We start from the raw sequence: 21,781 nt of genomic DNA on the forward strand, positions 1-21,781 counted from the left end.
ATCCATCCATCCACCCATCATCCATCTGTCCGTCTGCCCATCAGTCCATCCATCCATTCATCCATCCATCCATCTACCCATCATCCATCTGTCCGTCTGCCCATCAGTCCATCCATCCATCCACCCACCCATCCATCCACCCATCATCCATCTGTCCGTCTGCCCATCAGTCCACCCATCCATCCATCCATCCATCCACCCACCCATCCATCCATCCATCCATCCACCCATCATCCATCTGTCCGTTTGCCCATCAGTCCACCCACCCATCCATCCATCCATCCACCCATCCATCGATCCCTGTCGTCTGTCCATCCACCCACCCATCAATCCTTTTCTTCCGTCCTGTAAATAGGCACTAGTAGTCAGTATCTGCTATAAATCTGGTATTTTATGTAGCTAGCATTCCTCTTGCCTTTTTCAGTCCTCAGGATTTTTTTTTTATGACACTGTCTGGGTCATTTGAACCTTTCTAAATAATTCTCTTGCCTGCATCCTGTATTTCAAAAGAAGAAAGGTTGTAAATCACAAAAATAAAATAAATCTACCTGGTGTTTGTTTCCTATCCAGCTGAGAGATGCAAGGGGAAACAGTAGAAGGGCTCGAAGAGGGGCTCTGGAAACCCAGAGGAATGGCCACAGCTGTCACCCTAGGGTCTCCGCAGTGAACCCTGAACTCTCTTCCCCGGTCTCCTCTGTAAATCAAGGGCAGGATGTGACAGCCTGGCTTAGCTAGTCAAGGAAGCATCTTCTCTATGCTGGAGACATGTGTTTTCCATCCATCCTGGTTTCTGGGTTCTCCTGGCCCAGAGGACACTCTGGGTAAAGGAAGATTATTGTCTGTGAGCCCCCAAATGCTTTGGTTTCATCCTTGCAGCTCTCACCACATCATTATTTGTGATCCCTTATGTCCACTTAAGGAGAACCACAGACAAGGAAAATGGCTGTTATTTGGCCCCGATAGTGAGTATCGCATAGGGAGACCATCCTTTCCATGTAGGAGGATGGGCAGGCAGAGGAATGCAACAGAAGGCAGATCCCAGGATTGTGAGATACGGTCTTCACTGAATAAGTGGGGTCATTTCTTCTTGTATTTTTCAGTTAATGCCTGATCAGCCCTTGCCCAGGCTTGGGTCACCTAGTGCTGGGGCCATGCTACACACCCTTTCTCACAGGGGCCAAATTTCCCCGTACTTGCCCCTTAAAGGTCACAGACTAGCCAATGTGGAGGTCCCTCTAGTGTCACATCCACACACTCTCATATTGAAAAGCTACCCTCAGAATCCATATGTTCAAAGCAAAGACCAACAAACCAGGCCTCACAGACCAAAGCTGGCCCAGTGCTTACTCTTGTCCAACATGCAAACTGAGAACAGCGACATCAGTAAATTTCTGGGGGGAAATAAACCAGAGTAACATTCCATGGCACATAGAAGATACATGCAAAGTAAATCTCGGTGCACAGCTAAAGCATCAACATCTTCCCTTGTGACTACCTTCTTGTCACAGCCCCGCAGGCTCAAGAGGGTCAGCAGGCAACCAAGGCCGTACAGCCTGCAAAGCCTCCACTAGCTACTTCCTGGCTCTGTCAGAACCTCCAAGAGAAGGACCAACGCCCTTCTACAGATCACATGCCCAGTAAACCAAAGGAGCTGATGGTTAGAAAGCCTGGTCAGCCTGGGCCCCGTGGGGGGCCAGGGCACTTCCCACAGTGTACTTATGAAAATGAACTTCTGAAAGGCTGGTCCCCACAGGAGAAGGCTTCTATGGAGTCACCATGGAAACCCTGGAGGAAAGGGATGAGCCAAGTCCCTGGAGACTCCCCTAAAGCCCTTAAGGTGGGGGATGGTAGTAAACACAAGCCTTCTTGACAAAACTAATCTCTGGCAGTGGCTCTCAACTGTGGGTTGCTTACCACCACTGGGGTCACATATTGGAGATCCTGCATATCAGATATTTACATTATGATTCATAACAGTAGCAAAACATAACATTACAGTTATGAAGTAGCAACAAAATGATTTTATGGTTGAGGGTCAGCACAACATGAAGAACTGTAAAGGGCCACAGCGGTAGGAAGGTTGAGAACCACAGCTCTAAATGAAAAGCAGAGAGGTTTGCAGATTTGTAGCGCTATCTCTCTATCTATCTATCTATCTATCTATCTATCTATCTATCTATCTATCTATCTATCTATCTATCTATCTATACACCCCACACCAGAAAAAGACTTGAACAGTTCCCTCTGGAAAGAAAATAAGATAAAAGGTTGGCTTTTCCATCATTTACCTGAAGAGTGATGTTGAGGGGTTGGAAATGACACTCCTGGTCATCCAGCTGAACGAAGGTGGATGCATCAACAGACTCACCATACACAAAGGAGGTTGGGGACACAACTCTGAAAGAGGAAAGTATGAACTCTGTCATTCTACCTGAGGTAAGGCCCCTAGGTCACCGTGGGGCTGAGAACTCAAACATCACCTCTCTTTCCCTCACGTCTCCCCCTGATTCTTTTCCCAGGTAGATGCTTACTCCTCTCTCCCATCAGTAGGCATAACTGGCCCCTGGCTTCCTCAGGGACATTTCTGCCATGTCTTCTAGCCTTAGGTCATACCAATAGCTACAAAACCATTATATACTGAGATTATGTTTCTTTATATATGTGTATCTGTTTTTGTGTGTGAACATATAGGTATAGAGATCAGAGGTGAACATCAGGTGTTCTCCTCTCCATCTTATTTTCTGAGATAAAGACTCTCACTGAACGAGAGCCTCAGGGATCTGTCTGTTCTGGGGTTACGGATGCTCATGGCGACCTCTGACTTCTTACATGGGGTCTGAGGATCTGAACTCAGAATCTCATGATTTTCTGTGTAAGCACTTCACTGACTGAGCCATTCCCCCAGGCATCCTCCTAATGATATTTCTAAAACAAGGTTTTAAAAATCAAGTTACAGAAACAAAAAAAGAAAACCACAAAACTTTGATTATAAACTCACACATTTTGTTTGTCATTTGGAAGGAATCTCTGTGAAATATACTGATAACAAGCTTTTGAGAAATAAATGTAAGTAAATTATGTTTTTGGCAACCAAAACTGTAACAAATTTATTTTTTAAACAAATTCATTTTTAAGCACCATTTATATCTGTCAGACTTCCATGCGATTATTGGAATAATAAGTTGTGCATCTTAGGGGCTGGCAAGATGGCTGAGAGAGTAAAGGGGCTTGCCACGAAGCCCGAGGACCTGAGTTCAGCCCCTGGAGCCCACATTGTAGAAGGAGAGACCTAGAGCTCCCCAAGTTGTCCTCTGACTCCCACAAGTACCACGGATCCTATGCGCGCTCACATGTGCCTGCACACTTACACACAAATAATAAATGGACTAAAACATCAAAATGAAATAGGTATTTCAAAGGAGAATGAATTCACCGGTGCATGATCTCATACACTTTTAGATCACGGTCTTCGAAGAGGTGACTTCACTTGGTGACAGTACTTTTCACTCTGCCCAGGTGAATAAACCTGACAGTTCTGCTCAACAGAAATCAGACAGATGCACCTTACAGTGGATTCCAGGTGTTCAAAGGCTCTCAAAGCAACAGTGTGAGACCTTGTGGGACAGAATGCAAGAGGACAGCCACCGTCTCTTCTCATCGTAAATGCTTTATGTTGGTGACGCTGTGAGTTCCAACCCCTGCCAAATGGCAAGAGCTGCTTCATTTAAACTCACTCCACTGCCCATCCCTGGAGAGACCAGAGGTTGACTCCTCTGTTTAACTGATGGTTTCATGGGGGACTGTTAATACCTTGCAGCCAGGTCTCCCAAGGCCTTGACGGCATGATGGAGTGTGTGGGGGAGGTGTTTTTACTTCATCCCCAAGAACAAGGCCTGGTTCTGGGCATTTTGTACTATCTTTTAGACAGGCTAGATAAATAAACCACATGGTTAAAAACAGAGCTGTGAACACAGGCAGCATAAGCCGTTTTGCAAATACATTTCACCAGAGCTTTATGTCTAAGAACCATGCCATGAAATGTGGGACTCCTCACTCTGCTGGCTCTTGGCAGGGTTCAGCTACTGCAGGGACGGTCCCTCCCACTGCAGGGGCGGCACCTCCCACTGCAGGGGCGGCCCCTCCCACTGCAGGGACGGCCCCTCCCACTGCAGGGACGGCCCCTGTCACTGCAGGGTGGCCACACCCACTCCATAGACGGCCCCACCCACTCCATGGGTGACCCCTCCCCCTAGGGAGCAGCATCTTCCTTCTGGGCCAAAGCTTAGAGTCAGGAACACTGAAAACAGAAACATAAGATCCTTAACTTTCAGAAAGTTAAGCCTACATTTGGGTTAAGAATTCCTTGAGTTCCCCTTTGATCTAAACTGATTGTGTGGCCCTCCCCACCCCTGCCCTCTGCTATCAGAGAAGTGTGTAATCTGTTTGCCCGAGACAGGAACTGAATTCTCATTTTTCTAAGCTTGAGCTCTGGCTGAAAGCTGACCCAGGTCACTTCATGTCCCCACAGACCACAGCCAACAGCCCTGCTTTCCAACAAAACACGGCCCTGACTGGCTGCGGACTTCACCTGGACGGGGTGGTATTGCTGTTGTGATCGCTCCCTGTCCATTCCCGACCATCCCAGACGTGAGGCAGTGCTGTTTCTCACTGTGCTCAAGGCGGTGACAGAAATACAAGAAGTCGGAACTGACTATGGAGCTGATCAGAAGGGCTGCCTTCCTGTGATTAGGGTTTGAGGAACACCTGACTGCAGCCTCTGGCCTTGCAGCTTTAGGCCAACATTTTAATCCCATAACCACAGTGCCTGCCACTATATAGCATTCTGGAGCGACTGTGTGTGGCAGGTATGGGTGCTAGGAGTGGGTGCATATAATAACAGAATGTTTAGAGAAATTGTGGGGTCTAAACTCCTCATCTTGCTTCCTGTGTTATCAGCTATGTGTCTGGGTAGCTGGGACTGACCGAATAAAACACAGGCAGGTAAATTTTCTTCCTGCTTTCCAAGGCTGGAAGGTAGGGAGGTGGCAGGGCCCCTTGCTCTTGACTATGACACATGCAAATTGGGAGCAGCATCACCTTCCGTTGCAGGGCACCCCGTGCTCCGATACTTACCCAGTGATGGACGTGTCCACTTCGTGCACCAGAGGAACTGCCAGTGTGAGCGTGTTGTCATGCAGGGCTTCGGAGCGCTCCATGTTCCCACTGTGTGGGAAGAGAAGGACGCAGGGGCAGCGGTGAGTGCAGCTGACTTGCCTGTCCTACGCTGCACATCAATCCTTATATTCTTTAGACTCACCTTATCTGTCCCATTCTGTTAGTGGTAGAGAACCCCTGTACAGAGGCGCATACAAAGATGTGGGGCAAGAAGTGTATATGGGAGGTGACCCCCAGGAAGCACCCATAGGTAATAGAGAAAAAGACCAGGAAAGAGAAGAAGCCACTGAAGGCTTGCTACTCAGGAACTGTATGCTGGAGGCAGATGGGACTCAGGCTAGCTGGGGAGACATTGGGAAGCAGGACAGAACACGTATCTTGGATGCCCCAACTGAGGGCACAGAGACCCCTAGGATGACTATAGTGGAACAGAGAGAGGACACAAATTCTCTGTCACACAGGTGAGTAGGCCCCCACCAATAAAAGTCCCAGCAGAGTGGCAGAAGCCAAGATTTAACTGGTCCTCATGAGTGCGCTGTAAGGATCTACGGTGGAGCCTCTGTCGTGTGTGAGACCTCCTGAAATGTTTGCTTCGTAAACAGTGCTCTAGTTACATTCCTACTGCTTGGATAAAACACCCCAAATAAAAGCAGCTTGGAAAGAGGAGGAAAGGGTTTTTCTGGGGCACACTTTCAGGAGAGGGAAGTCAAGGTAGGGACTTAAAAACGTAGCAGAGACGAATGCACTCATACCATCTGCGTGTTATCACAGTTTTTGCCCATCCGTCACAGTACAGGATGCTGTCCCAGGCAATGGTGTGCTCACAAGAGCCTAGATCTTACCACATCAATCAAAACTCAAAGACATGTCCACAGGCTAATCCAGCCAAGAAGATCCCTCACCTGAGACTCCTTACCCAGTGGCAGTGGCAGGTTGGCCACACTAACCAGCATAAACTGTGACCAGCAAACTTAGGACACGGTTGCCAGGAAGGAGGTTTGTGAACATCTCAACCATGAGCCCAGGGGCAGAGGGATCACCACTCTGGATCGACAGGAGAAGCTCAGATATCTTCCAGCCCTGCCACCATGAGCCAGAGGGCACTGAGCTTCTAGCCAGCTCAATGGAACTCCAATCACTTCGATTCGCTAACTCAGTCAGGATTGGTACGTGAATGCCATGGCGAGTGGCTGCCTCGGGAGGACACCTGCTCTTGGGTATAATCACTGAACCAATGGGACACTTAAGGCTGGTTCTGTCACATGGAAGGGACAAAGGTTCCCAAGTGAAAGTGAAGCTTGCCTCTAGGGATGGAACCTGGGAGCCCCAGACCCTGTAAGGTTTGGGGCAGGGCTTATCTCACCCACTCCCCTAGACCTAGCTCACCTGCTCCGCTGCCCTTCCCATCAGCCCCCCCCTTCCAACCAGCAGGTGTTGAATGGCAACAGCACTGAAACGGCCCTCCAGTCCCTTCTCTTCTGTCCCATTGTTCTAACACAATGGTGCTCCATGACTCTGACCACACAGGGCCACTGCCCCAGGATCCACCTGTCTTCCGTACATGGGATGACCTCAGTCCCTCACAGGGTGTCCACAGCACGTGACAGCAGGAGCCGGTGCTCTAGATTCCTTGCCTTGCCTTTTCCAGGGAGTAATTTAAGCATCGGAGTCACTGCTGGTGTCAGTCCAGAGGTGACCTCCTCGTCAATGCAGTTGGTACATTGCTAAGCCCAGACCCTCCCTGCTCCCAGCATCCTTCCAGGCCTGAGGAATTGGCTCTTGATGGAAGAGTCATCCCTTCCCCTGTCATCTGTCCAGCCACCTGGGGCTGCTGGCAGCTCACACTCAATAATGGTTTGATCTGTCATCAAGTAACGGCTCCAGAATGAGCCAAGTTGAAAAGCTGAGATAAAGGGGCCAAACATCAAACAACGTTTGCCATTCCTCAATCTCCATGTGCTGGGACTTTTCCAAGTGGGCTGCCAGGCCAGGCTGCGGATGGGAGAGATGCGGGGTCACAAGACGCTGTTTAGTCTCAGTTTGATGCCCTCTGAAAGCTTTAAGTAGGCAAGAGACCTTCAAAGGGTGGTGACAGACAAGAGAAATGACAGATATTTTAACTGTCACATCTGAGATAAGGGGCTTTAGGGATCTGTCTGTCGTAGCAGGGAGCCAAGTATTTGTTAGGAGAACTCCTTGGGGTGGGTAGACCAGATTTCTACAAAATCTCCAAGAGAAATATGTGGACCAGTCCAGTAAGTTTAAATGGCTTTGTGATCTCTTTAATATTTATGACCCAAGGGATTAGCTGGAAATGCTTACACTAATGTATATGAGGTTTTTTACACTTATCCCTGTAACTGGTAAATAGCAGGCACCTAACAGGTGTCTACAGAGCAGAGACATGCTCAGCAGGATTCAGGACTAAATAAGTAAGTGGCTCTGGACCTTTAACATTAATTAGAATCAAGTTTTTCTCCAAACTCCGATGCCCAGTTTTTACCCCAGACCAATTAGTTCCGAATCCCAGGCATGGGTGGGGTTGCACCAGGCATCAGCAGATTTCAAAGCTCCCCAGGTGTTTCCACTATGCCTTCAAGCCCAGCCACACCACTCGCTAATGGACATGTCATTCTAAGAGAGGAAGGGAAGTTTTCCCCATTGTGCTTCTGACCCCTGCCCTCCCAGCCTCCCAGCGGGGAGTGGGGCTAGAGGCAGGTTGTATCGTTTTCTTTTTGACAAGGAAATCCTTTCCGTGTCCTGTTCCTTTTCATGGCCACTGGCTGCGCTAGGTGTTGAAGGACGGACAGAGCACAATGGCGGACCTGCCCAACAGTGCATTTTCTGTGGATCTAAGAAACAGCGTTTCTAGTTTCAGTGGGCGTCTGCCTCCTTGTATTCTGGGCAGCAATTTCATGGGATGTGTGGAGCTGTTACATTGTGTCAGCATGACTGTTAGCTTTAATTTTAGACACAAGGCAACTTTAGAAAGAGTCTCAGTAAGGGATTGATGTGGGAGTCCCCTCTGTGTGTTGTGATTACCATTAATGAATAAAGAAACTGCTTTGGACCTATAGCAAGGCAGAACTTAGGTAGGCAGGGAAAGCTAGGCTGACTGCTGGGAGGAAGAAGGGTGGAGTCAGAGGGATGCAATGGAGCCACCATCAGAGTTAAATGTGCTAAAATTTTGCTGGTAGGCCACCACCTTGTGGTGATATACAGATTAATAGAAATGGGTTAAACTAAGATGGAAGAGTTAGCCAATAAGAAGCTAGAGCTAATGGGCCAAACAGTGATTTAAATAATATGGTTTCTTTGTGATTACTTCGTGGCTGGGTGGCCAGGATGAACAAGCGACCCTTCCTCCCTCCAACAAGGGATCGTCTATATTGTGTTGGCTTGTGGATGTGTCTATGAAGGGTTGTCTAAAATTAACTAGTGTGTGAAGATCTTTTGTGGGTGCCAATATTCCTCAGGCAGGAGGTTTTGAACTGTGTAAGAGTGGGGAAATCGCTCTGAGCACAAACCAGCGAGTGAACATGTCTGCATTCAGTTCCTCTCTGGAGTTGACTACAGACAGATGCGACACACTGCTGCAAGCTCCTGCCGAAGTGAAGTCCCTGCTGCGATAAATTGTAACCTGGAATTGTCAAGCAAATATGTCCCTTTCTCTCATAAGTTGCTTTCTGTTTGGGTACACTATCATGGCAACAGAAATCAAACTAGAGACTACCAATCTCTCCAAAAGCTTGAGGTAACCCCTCACTGTAGTTCAGAATGTAGTTCAGATTTTCTGAGCCTGCTCCTGCCCTAAGTAACTCAAACCCTCTCTCTTTCAGCTCCATCTCTCATTGCCATGTGTGTTCCCACCCTCCTTTCAGGGACACCCATGAATACCATTTACTATCATGTCTGTGGTTCACATGGGCACCGAACAGCAGGGTGCACTGTGGACTTTCACTGATATACTTTGTGTTTCAGGAAGGAAGTGACCCTGCTACCATCACCTTAGAGTTTCTCTTGAGTTCTGGGGCAGAAATGCGATCTGCCCTGTCTGCATGTATTCTTATGAGATCACAATGATGTTTCATGTGAATTTGAAAATAAAGCAAACAGAAAATAACGAAGTCTTGAGAATCTGTGGGAAATGGCTGGAAAGACAGCTCTGAGACAATAGGTATAACTGGACCATGGGCTGTGGGTTAGATGTACCACTGTTGAAGCTCCTGAGTTTGTTCTTGAGGAATTATGGGTCAAGGGGTATGGTTTCTATAATTGGTTTTCAGATGGTTAAGAAAAACAATCTACATAGAAAGAAAGGCTAAATTCACGAATCAGAATGTCAACATTTGGTGAATCTGGGTAAAGGATACACTGAGGATTCTTGTGACATATTTTCAACTAGAAACTTAGAGTTTTAAAATTATTTTAAAGTGTGTGTGTGTGTGTGTGTGTGTGTGTGTGTGCGTGCACGTGCATGTGCACACACATGTGTGCATGCAGCAATATGAATATAAGGGCAATGTCTGGGGAGGCCAGAAGAGGATGTCAGGTCCACTGGAGCCTGAGCTACAGACAGCTGTAAGCTGACTAGGATGAGTGCTAGGAACTGAATTCAGGTCCTCAGCAAGAGTAGCATACCCTCTTTACTTCTGAGCCATTTCTCTAGCCAAATAACAAGAACTGTAAATGAACATGCCGTTTTGGGTGTGCAACCACACCTGCCTGCACCTCATTAGTGTTGGTCTGTCCCTGCTTACTGACCCAATGGTGTTTCCTTCATGAAATCTGCTAGCCATCTGATACCGAGATGTTGCTTCAAGGCATGCATAGGCTGTCAATCAAAGAGGTGGCTCATAAACCAGGAAGGCTAGCGCAGGCACTCAAAGCTACACACAGTCCTAGGGGAAGACGTCACCATTCTCTACAGGCCTCTCTGTCTGTCTACCTGGCTTCTGAAGACACTCCTGTTCTCTAGGTACACTACTTGGGGGGCCTCTGCCAGCTGGCTTCACCAGGCGCTCAGGATGCAGGTGGCTTTCTCCACTTTGTCAAATGCTTCAGTGTGTATCCCTGAGATACAGATGGTCTGACCTGACAATCCACAAAGAACATCTGTCCGATATGGAAAACACGGCCAAGCAGGAACTAGCCACATTAATTATACGACCTTGAAAACTAGAAGGTCACCTCAGCAGCCTGTGTCTCCTCAGTTGCAGACTTCCCCATGATTAGCTGATCCTTGGGCCCCCCAGGCTCGGTCAGAAGTGGTGAGTAGGGGTGACATTAGTCCTAACTGGATTTGACCTAAGCTTGAGTAGATTGGCAATCACCCAGCAGAAACACCTCTGGGCAGGTCTGTGAGAGCAGTCTCCGGGAAGACTAACAGAGGGAGGGTTAACCTCCACTCAGAGGAAGTTAGGTCTTGCCCCAGAAGCTCAGATACAAGAAGCTGCAAGGAAAAAGCAGCATGCAGACACCTGCCTTCCATCCCAGTTCTGTCATCACTGGGTCACTGGGATGTGAGCAAACCGTCTCCCAGAGCAACCCCTTCCATGAGTTCCCAGTCCGACAAACTGAATCCCTTTATCCGTGAGCCACCACAAGCCTCGCCTCCCCTGAGCCTCCTCTCCTCGGGCATTTGATCACAGCAGTGAGAGAGGAGACAAATTCACTCAGCAAGCAGAACCTGATGACCTCCTTGCAGATGTCAGATCCCACCCAGGGCTAAGGGGGATTTATCACCGAGTAACCATTTTCGCATCCTCTGCATCCTAGGGATGCCCAAGGCATGTCCCTTCCCAATCCCATAAAGTTTTTATCTTTGAAAAAAGTCTGTTTAAGGCCTTTTTTTTTTTACCTCTGAGCAGTCACGATGAAGCTGAGAACGGCCTCTTCCCCAGACAGGTGGCTTGTATCAAAGATGACGCTGAACTCATACTAGGAGAAAAGAAAGAAAACACTTTTGGCAACCACGAGCCATCCACATTTTGAACTATGTTTTCTAGCACGGTCTGCAGTCTATGTCCTCTGGAAGCTCGTCTGCACAGCAAATGTTATTTTTAATGTGTATCTGAGTTTTCAGGCCCAAGGAGGCTCCCACAGCAGAACCTTGCCCTTTCCCCCACTCTAGTGAGAGGCACGTCACCCTTCCAGCCACAGGAAGTCCTAGAGGAAGTGGCACCCTGGAACTGCAAGACCAGGAGTTTCTGATTTCACTTCTAACGCCTTCCCAGGCTTTGCCAAATTTGCATATCTCATCAGCTGTGATGTTTCTAAGATAGTCTTTAATTCCAGCCAATGCTGACAGATTGTGAATTGTTTAACATATCTCAATTGTTTGGTTTTCATTCTAGGCAATCACGTGCTTTTTGAGATATTGAATTCTGTTAAACTGAATGCTACTTGAGACCCATGGGAATGAACCATTAAATTGGACCATTATCTATGATGGACACAAACATCTCCTTTCTAGGCAGAAATCTCTGTGGCAGTGGTACTTGGTTTCTGAGGAGGATGAGGTATGAAGACAGGGGAGGTGGAGACAAAAGAAGGTGAAGTTAAGGGCCTTGTCCCTGTAGAGTTAGAACTGGCAGGACATCTGAACTAAGTCAACCATACTAAATACTGAAATGAGGGAAAGACACACGGTCAGAGATGAAGGCACAAAACTGGTCAGGCTAGGGGCGAGTGACCCAGACACACGGCCAGTCACAGTGAGCCTGAAGAGTGGTCACGAGACTGAGTAGGTGTCCTGGCCCCTGATGACCCCAGGATTTGAGAATAGGTGAGCATGAGGGGGGCCACAGGCAGGGGAAGCTCAGTCCTTGTGTAACTTGCTGGGTTTCTAACCCTTCTCTCCACCCATTACCTTTGGGTTTAGTCTTGCTAAGGGTCTTAACATCTGTATGTGAGATTTAAAAAAAAATGAAGCAGAATACAGTTATTTGTTTATATGACCGCTTCAGCAGAAATAGGAGATCACTGTTCTGATAGTCTTTATCTCTATTGACTTTATGACATTTCTAGAGTTAATACATGTTGATGAAATTCACATTCCACCAGAAGAGATAACCAGATAATTTTTGGTTTGATTTGTGATATGAGTTGGATTTTTATAGCAGAGTAGCATGTTTAAGAAAGAGTGTGGGTTTCTTAATGAAGTCTATTTTCTGTTACTCAAAAAAAAATGTGTGTGCATATGTGCGTGTGCACGCACGTGCAGGTATGCATTCAAACTACATGCTTTACCATGGACAAAGCTACCTACCATGCCTGGTCTTCCTCTGTATGCCCCATCTTGGCCCGTAGACTATGGGACGTGGTACATCAAATGCAGTTGATGTGTTTGGGCAGCTTGCCAAGACATGAGTCAACCTTATTTCATTCTAAAACAATGACCAGGTGCCCAGGAGACAGCGGTCTGGTTCCATGACTAGGTGGGGGAGGAAATGGGGCTTCTACTTCTTCACGGGAGAAAAAGTTAAACCGGAGCATTTTCTTTAACATCCTAACAGAGGAAACATCTACTGACTCAAAGGCAGATCTGGCCTCTTTAGATTCTAGTTTTCTTTCCATAAACCAGTCTGATCATTTTTCCTAACCATGGCGCACACTAGAATGTTCCATAAATATCTACTATGCTATGTAGTATTACTACTTGAGCTTAAGAAACCTGCCTCCTTCTAAATACCAACTTGGCCACAATGCCTTTAACTTTTCAAAATATGAACCAGAATACAGGTTTTTCTGTTGGGAAAATTTGGGGGATCTCCAGAAAATCTTGAGGACCCAAGGGAATGACAGAGTCAGGGCTGTAGGTCACTAGTTCATGCCACATATTCTCCTGTGTCCTGTTGTAGACTCAGAATAGTACAGAATATCCCAGAAAAGAAAAAAAATTACAAAAAACATTAACCATTAACAAAGCACAAAGGAGTTTGTGGTGTCATTCCTGATTGGGGAGGATGTGGCTCAAAGAGAGAGGTGATGTAACCACTGATCGCCTGGAGCAGAGCACCAGTGACAGACACACGCCAGGGCCTAGTAGTCACCCAGCCACCACGGGGGCAGGGTGTGCATGCGTGCATAGCAACAAGGGACTGATGGGAAGAGCTGGGGACAGTGGTCGAGGAAGCACCCATCTCTGCCAGGGCCTCACCTTCGACTTTGACCTCATGAAAGGAAATCCCACACTGCACTTGAGGAAGTCCGATTCCAGCAGCTCACAGGATATGCCCATCTCCTCCTGAAAGAGAAAGATGGCAGCAGATGACAAGACTACATGGGAGACAGAGACATAGGCGGGCCCCAGTGAGGCCATCAGGTCCTCGAGACCCATTTTGCTGCCCCCGGCTGTGGTGGACTCAGGAGCTCTGAGCCCAGACCAAGCCCTCCCATTCATCTCTGGATGTCTGCCCACTTCCCTAGCATTCTCTGAGAGGGCAGAACTACAGAGAAATTTAGGCCAATGTTTTAGGTATTAGCCATCGTTGTCCACCAGATTTTGGCTCACACAGGAGACGACCTCTCAGCACGACTGTGAGGATGTTTCTAGAAAGATTTAACTAAGAAGGGAAGATGCACCCTGACTATGGGCAGCACCATTCCATGGGTTGTGATACAGACTGAATGAAGAAGGGCCAGTAAGATGCCTCAGTGAGCAAAGGTGTTTGCTGCTAAGCCAGATGACCTGAGTTTAATCCCTGGGGCCCACATGGTAGAAGGAAAGAACCAATCCCTCTAAACTGTGCTCTGCTCTCCCCAGATATATCTGTCATTTATATGTGTTCACACACGTACACATATACACACAATAAATACATAACTACAATGAGATTCTTTTTTAAAGAAAAGAGTGAGCTGAATGCCAGCGTCCACCTCTCTCTGCTTCTTGACTGCAGACGCAACGTGACCAGAAGTCTTATGTGCCTGCTGCCATGATGGACTGTGTACCCTCAAACTGTGAGCCAAAATAAACCCCCCTTTCTTAAGCTGCTTTTGTCAGGTGTTTTGTTATCAATGGGAGAAAAAAAAAATGAGTCAAAAGTCAGGTTTGCTTGGTAAGCTGGACTGGACCACAGGTGGGCTGAGAGTTTCCTAAGGTTTGTACCAAAAAACACCACCACCATCTTTTTATTGGCACCTCCTAGGCCATCATCTGTGTTAGGATGGATCTGACTATCTCCTTCCCTGCCACCGGCTGTCGGAAACTCACTGAAGTGGATGACAAGCTTTGCATGGCCACAGGAGTAGCTGCTGATGCTCTCGGTGAAGAGCAGAAGGGTCATGTGGTCCAAATCAGTGGTGGGAATGACAGATAAAGATTTCCCATGAAGCAAGGCATTTTGACCCATGGCAGAGTGTGCCTGCTGTTGAGTATGAGGCATTCTTGCTATAGAGCAAGGAGAACTGGAGAGAGGAAGCACAGGTCTGTTTGTGGACGGATTGTGGATGCCATGCTGAGTGCTCTCAACTTGGTTATTATACAACAAGAAGAGAAGGATATTCCTGGACTGACAGATCAGTTAGGCCACATCAGTTAGGACTTAAAGAGCTATCAGAATCTGAAAGCTTTTTAATCTCTCTAAAGCTGATGTCTGTCAAAATGTTATCAAAGAGCCCCTAAACAAAGAAGGGAAGAAGCCCAGGTCGAAAGCGCCCAAGATCCAGCGTCTTGTTATTCCACATGTCCTGTGACACAAATGCTGATGTATTGCTCTGAAGAAACAGCACACTAAGAAAAACAAGGAGGAGGCTGCAGAATACGCTAAACCGTTGGCCAAGACAATGCAGGAAACCAAAGGAAAGGGCCAAGAATGGATGCCAAGAGACGTAGGCTGTCCTTGCTGAGGGCTTCTACTTCTAAGTCTTGGTCCAGTCAAAAAGAAGTATTTAAGGATAACAAATAACCATACCTTGGAAAGACAGCAGCAAAACAAACAAACAAAACACACCAAGGAAACTACGATTCCTTTCCATAGCTGAAGGCACAAGCTTTCCCAGGATGGAGAGTAGATGCCAGGGTGAGGTGATGTTTACCGTGTTCCCAGCTTTGGCTGCACTCTGCAAACACTGGCTTAAGAGAATGCAGAGAGAAGCTACAGGGAACTGCTCTTGTTTCACTTTAACACTAGGTTTCTAACTGAGGTCAGAGGAAATTCTGGAGGCTCTCATGACCCACAGGCTTCTTTGTGCTCCTGAGACCAAATTAGGGCATCCGTGGCACTGGAGACAGAAGTAGTAGGGAGCCAACACTTGTTGAGTGCCAACCTTGTATCTCAAGTCTGGAGACTGACATTCAGTGACGGGACGTCCCCAAGGTCATTCAGAAGATAGGGACAAAGCCAGAAAGACTTTGGATAAGACTTGGCAACTCTGGAAGCAATCTCCTCACTCCTTTCATGGCCTATACCATCCAGAGAATGAGCATGGCTGAAGAGAGTGGCTAGGAACCAGCCGCAGACTCGGGCACTGCAATACCACTATGCTCCTTTCAGCCAAATTCCTTTCCTTTTTTATTGAGTCAGGGTCTTATACAGTCCAGCTGGCTTTGAACTCACTATGTAGTTGAGCTCATGTTCCTAATCTGAATCTCTTTGCCTCCACCTCCTGAGATTATCAGCATGTGCCAACACACCCAGCTCTTCCACCCAATGGCTCCCAAAGTGGGAGGCACTATTAGGAGGGATGGCTTCGTTGGAGTAGTTGTAGCCTTGTTGGAGGAAGTGTTTCCCTGTGGGGGTGGGCTTTGAGGTGGTCTTTTCTCAAGCTACACTCAGTGTGGTAGACAGTTCACTTCCTCTTGCCCATGGATCAAGAGTAGAACTCTTGCTCCTTCTCCAGGACCATCCCTGCCTACATACTGTCATGTTTCAGCATGGAAATGGACTGAGCCTCTGAAACTGCAAGCCACCCCTATTAAATGTTTCCCTTTATAAGAGTTGTGGTCACAGTGTCTCTCCCCAGCAATAGAAACCCTAACTAAGACAAAAACTTCTATAAATTTTTCTATTAAAAATACAAACATTTTGCATTGGGCCATGGTGGCACATGCCTTTAATCCCTGCACTTGGGAGGCAGAGATGGCTGGATCTCTGAGTTTGAAGCTAGCCTGGTCTACAAAGAGAGTTGTAGGACAGCCAAGGCTGTTACATAGAGAAACCCTGTCTTGAAAAACAACAACAACAAAGACCATGTGGGCAGGAGATATGGCTCAGTGGTTAGGAGCTCTGACTCCTCTTGTGGAGAACTGGGGTTTGAACCCAGCATCCCTAGGGCAGTCCACGACCAACTGTAACTCCAGATCTGACACATTTTCTGACCGTCTTGGGTTCCTGCATGAATAAGGTGCACATACATACACTCAGGCACACTCACACTAATATAAAATAAATATTTAAAAATATAAGCATTTGCCATAGTACATCAATTTGTAGATCCATCCTGCCATTAAAGTACTTTATGAACTTAAACACACAGAAGCAGAAATGAAGAACGATGGGCTCAGAAGTCAAGAAGTGGCACAGGAGGTTTCTGGGATGCTCTTAACATTTTTTAAAATTTGTTTATGTGTCTATGTTTGCACCACATGTGTACAGTTCCCTTGGAGGCAAGAGAAGGGCAGCAGAACCCTTGTAGCTGCAATTACAGGAAGTCTTGAGCCATTGTGTGGGTGCTGGGAATCGAACTCAGGTCCTCTGCAAGAGCAGCAGGTGCTCTTAACGGTTGAGTCATTCCTGCAGCCCCAGGATGTTTTTTTTTCTTGATTTGGCTGTTGGTTGCATAGGTTAGACCATTTTTGTGAAAATTCATTGAGTGAAATTTAATGACTTAGGTACCTTGTTAAACATTAAAACAATTTCTGCTAGAAGATATCAAGGCAGTATAATACCCCAAATTCCAAATAACCAAGCAAACAACAGATCAATTTAAGAGGACACTACTGCAAGTCTTTTCAGCACTTACAAATAACTGATATGGATGATTCTAAACTTCCTAAAGGTTGGCTTTGCTCACAGCTAGTGGTCTGCATATCAAAACCCAGGGTCACCTGCATTAATGTTACCATAGAAACATTTGAACATGTGGATTCTTGAGCTACGTTTTGTTGAACATGTATCTCTAGGAGACTCGGGGATCATGGGACCTGGGATGAACATTGGTTCATTCATAATTGTCTTCCTTCTCTAACCCCCAGCATGTGTGACTATGTTTTGAAACTGGGTCCCATGTATACCAGACAAGAAGACTGGGCTGGCAATATAGTTCAGTGGGTAGAGGCGCTTGTTAGCAAGCTTGATGATCAGAGTTCAATCCCCAGGACCCACATGGTGAAAGGAGAGAGTCAATGTACACAAACACACACACACACACACACGCACACACACACACACATGCACACACATACACACACACGAATGCACACACACACACACAAACTTTTAAAAGTCGAAGGTGTGGGACATCACATATTAAGAAAACTCCCATGCAGTAATTATTCATCCGATACTTTGTTGCTTATCAGACATTGTTATTATATTTTAAAAAATAGATTTACTTATTTTTTATTTTTTTGTGTATGAATATCTTTGCCTATATGTATGTATGTTCACTGTGTGCATTCCTGGTACCCTCAGAGGTCACAAAAGGACACTGGACACCTTGGGACAGATGGTTTAGAGCTGCCATCTGGGTGCTGGGAATCAAACCCTGGTCCTCTGAAAGAGCAACAAGCACTCATAACCACTGAGCCATCTTTCCAGCCCTGGCAGTGAGTTTTAAAGAGGCTCATCAGCACCAGAGAGCTTTTACCTTGTTCTACGACATCTTTGAGAGTCATAATGACAAAGTACCAAGTGATTTCAAACGTAGCATAAAGCCAACCTATTTTCACAAGTTTCTATTTATTTTGCAAGCAAGGTCCTAACAAAATATTTTGAAAATATTTTGACTATGAAATCTTGGACTGGACTTTAGGCCAATTCACTAACTGGCCCTTTTCCCAGTCCCATTTTTTTTCCCTGACTAGCAAGGGCAGCTGACAGGGTTCCTCTCTAACAATCACAGGTAATTCAATTGAAATTTCATAGTAATACACATTATGTTCAAGCTAGGAAATCATCAATTATTATTATTTTTTTAAAGCATAGTGATGGAAAGCGTCCTTGGTCTGTATACACAAGCTTCTTGGTGTCTTGACTTTGCAGTTATTGAGTGAGTGGGCTTGACTCATGGAAGCCTCAAGTGAGGGGTCTGCAAACAGCAACTCATTCGCTGGCCTGTCTGGCATGAGGGATGCTGGTTTCGAAGAAGCCCTCTTTTCCAGGTATACCTTGGCTGCCCAACTTCTGGGCACAGGGCCAGCAGCGTCAGGTTCCAGACTCTGTAACAACGTGGGGGTGTTTGGAGGATCAGACAATGGAGCCAGTGAGCCTGTCTGGCCTTTTGGCCTCCTTTCTCTCATTTGCAGGAGGGTTTGATTTCAGCCTCAGTGAAGGAACTTAATTGGCCATCAACATAGCAGCTTTGGGGAACAGAAGGTCTGTGAGTTCCAAGGTGAGCTTGCTCTCAGAGTCAGGGTGAACTTGGAGTTTTAACTTTCATTTTCTAGTTCCTACCTGTGTGTGCCAAACTGAAGAGGGCCCTTGGGTCTCCATGTCTGGCTATCAGTTGATGTTCCTCCAAGACACTTTCTTTAGGGTTCTTTGATTAGGGGTTCTGTTTGGAGGTGTTTAGCCGAAACTCCCTAGTTAGAGGAACCAGAGGTGAGCAAAGCTCCCAGTGACTTGGATTGGTAGAAAGAGGGATCACTCCTGGAGAAGACTTCATTGGTTCCCTTCAACAACGAGTCAGCCGGTCTCATCACAGAACGGTCCTGCTCCAGAGGTCCATTCTCCTCGACAGGGCTCATGAATTTCCCAGTGGTGAAACACTTGTGGGCCTGCCGCTTAGAAAGGGAGTGTGCCTTGCCTTTCACGTCCGGATATGCAACAGCTGTGCGTGTCGTCATGCAAATAAACCACGCTTTCTACACACCTGCATCTCATCACCTGCCAGATGAAGTCATGGCACCCGCCTCAGATGACCCCTGACTCCCTCCACGAGGCCTGAAGGAGGTGGGGAGGTTTTTCCTAGATGGCCTCTGCTCAACAATGCCTTGCTAACACGCCAGGCACTGAGTTAAATCCACTGTCTAAGGACTTCGATCCCCACTTAATCATCACTCTACGAGGAGGAAACTGGAGAGCAGAGGCATTCTGTCAATTGCTGAAGGGTCCTAGTGGGCAAAAGATGGGCATATGGATTCTCAAAGTCCATGCCCAGACCTGTGTCTCTGCACATTGCCTTTAAATGTAAATTCCTGTCTCCTGGTCCAATTCCCAGTTCCATGAACCTAGTACAGAACACAACATGGGTGTGAGGAAAGACTTCTCATTTGAGCATCTTCTAAATGAGACTTAGGTTCTGACATAAACTCTGTCATATGTCACATGTGATGTCACAGAGGGTGTTGTGTCCTCTGCCACTGTCTTATACTCTGTTTCTTCACTCATGGGTGCATCCGTTCATTCAACCATTCATGTACTCACTCATTGCTCTTCTAGCAAATGCCTTCAAAAAGGCAAGCTCAGAACAGAGGGCTTGATGACTGACAGTTGAGAACAGATACCTGCTTTTAAGGGAACAGTGTTAACACATTTTAATACATAGGGACATGATCTAGCCTCCACCAGCTGATCAACAAGTGGACAAAATGTAGAGTATTCATGGGATGGGGTGTTATTCAACAAGGAGAAAGTGCTGGTGCGTATCACATCACAGATGTCTCTTCAAATCCAACTGTTAAGCGGAAGGAACCAGTCACGGGGTCCAGTTCAGGAATATTTCTATCCACTTATGTGAGATGCACAGCACAGGTGAATAAGAGAGAGGGTGCATTAGTGACTGCCTCGTGCGGGAAGGGATGGAGGGGGAGAGGTGGCATGCACAAGCTATGGGGTTCTTCTCGAAGGGATGCTCTGAAATTATTGTTGCCTCCCCTACTCTATGCTGTGTTTTGCCTCTGGGCTACCTTGCACTGCTCTCTTGCTTAGCAGTATTCAGGAGTAATAAACAATGAACACTTCTACTGATTCCTAACCGGGAGCAGGATCTTCTGGGAGGCCAGCTGTGCACCAGACCTGGCTGAGGATGGGACGCAGAAACCACAAGCATTCTGCTCTCACCAAATCCCAGGCCCTGGCGGAGAGCTGTGTCACCAGACAGCAGCACCTCCTTGATCTCTCTGATGCTACAGGGAAGACAGTGATTTCTATAGTGGCCCATAGAAAGCTTTGTTTAAAAGACCACATGGAGATCGTGAGCAAGGAAAGCAAAATCAGAGGGGCCTTCATCCGACGATGGATGGAGATAGAGACGGAGACCCACATTGGAGCACTGGAAGTCAGGACCGCGAAGGGTGCGTTCACCCACTGATACAAGGGGACTGATCGAATGAGAGCTCACCAAGGCCAGCTGGACTAGGACTGAACAAGCATTTGATCAAACCGGATTCTCTGAATGTGGCTGACATGGGGGCTGACTGAGTCCCCGAGGTCCAAATGAAGACTGAGAAGCCATTGACAATGGCACTGGGTCTTGTTTCGTCTGCATGGACTGGCTTTTTGGGATCCTGGCCTGTTTGGATGCTCACCTTCCTGGACCCGGAGGGAGGAGGGAGGAACTTGGATTTCCCACAGGGCAGGAAACCCTGACTGCTCTTGGGAATGGTGAGGGAGGAGGAGAGGGAATGGGGGGAGCGGGAGGGTATTGGGAGGAGGGGAGGAAGTGGAAAGAGTGTTTTCGGATACTTGAATAAACAACAACAACAAAAAAGACCACATGGAGGTCTCTGCATGGCTCCACTAAACCAAAGTGGGCAGCCAGGGTGTGTGTTGGTAGAAAGCTCCCTGGAAGTTGGATGGTGTTAAAGTTCTCCAGCTGACTTCATGCCTTCCTCTCCAGTGTGGGATTCTTGTTTTTCTCAAGATAGAGTTTTACTCTGTAGCCAAGGCTAGACTGAATGAACTCTAAATCCTCTTGCCTCTGCCTCTTGAATCTCGGGACTACAGACATGTTCCACCACACCAGCTCAGCATGAGACATTTTAGGGAGAATCCTGAGTGTTTGAGTGTAAACTAAGAGAAACAAAGAGTCATCTGTGAAACTCTTGCTCTCAAGACTAATGCAGCCTGGAGGCTATAGCACATTCCCCAGCAGAAGGGAAACATCAGCACCTTTGCCAGCTTGTAACCATGGTGATAACTCAGCCCCCATACAATGATGGTCATCCCAGACTGTGAGTCTTCATATGGAAGCCTTGGGTGACATGTTTTTTGTACACCATGCCTTAACAGCAGGGAGTTAGATGAGAGTGGGTGCATTCAGAACATATTACTGTAGACAATTAAGAGAGATGAGCTCTAATCCCAGGACTATTTGTCCTAGAGAAAATCCACTCACCCACCCACCCATCCATCCATCCATCCATCCATCCATCCATCCATCCATCCATCATCTTGTGTCTTTTATGTGTCTACAACAGAAAACAGCTTTGACAAACTAA

General features: G+C 46.9%; 1 protein-coding gene and 1 pseudogene across 1 annotated transcript in view; one reads left to right on the forward strand and one right to left on the reverse strand.

Annotated features, from left to right (window-relative positions):
• Nucleotides 1-21,781, reverse strand: part of Itga9 (integrin subunit alpha 9) — a 306,676-nt gene that overhangs the window by 63,126 nt on the left and 221,769 nt on the right. The window contains exons 19-22 of the mRNA XM_048423214.3: nucleotides 13,337-13,423; nucleotides 11,036-11,115; nucleotides 5,134-5,223; nucleotides 2,289-2,397 (exon numbers count right to left, since the gene is read on the reverse strand). Coding sequence (XP_048279171.2) covers nucleotides 2,289-2,397; nucleotides 5,134-5,223; nucleotides 11,036-11,115; nucleotides 13,337-13,423 — 366 coding nt within the window. The remainder of the gene's footprint in view (nucleotides 1-2,288; nucleotides 2,398-5,133; nucleotides 5,224-11,035; nucleotides 11,116-13,336; nucleotides 13,424-21,781) is intronic.
• Nucleotides 14,346-15,043, forward strand: LOC125393461 (small ribosomal subunit protein eS6 pseudogene; annotated as a pseudogene).

Source organism: Myodes glareolus, chromosome 4 (assembly GCF_982192425.1).
Source record: "Myodes glareolus chromosome 4, mMyoGla1.1, whole genome shotgun sequence".
NCBI lineage: Eukaryota > Metazoa > Chordata > Mammalia > Rodentia > Cricetidae > Myodes > Myodes glareolus.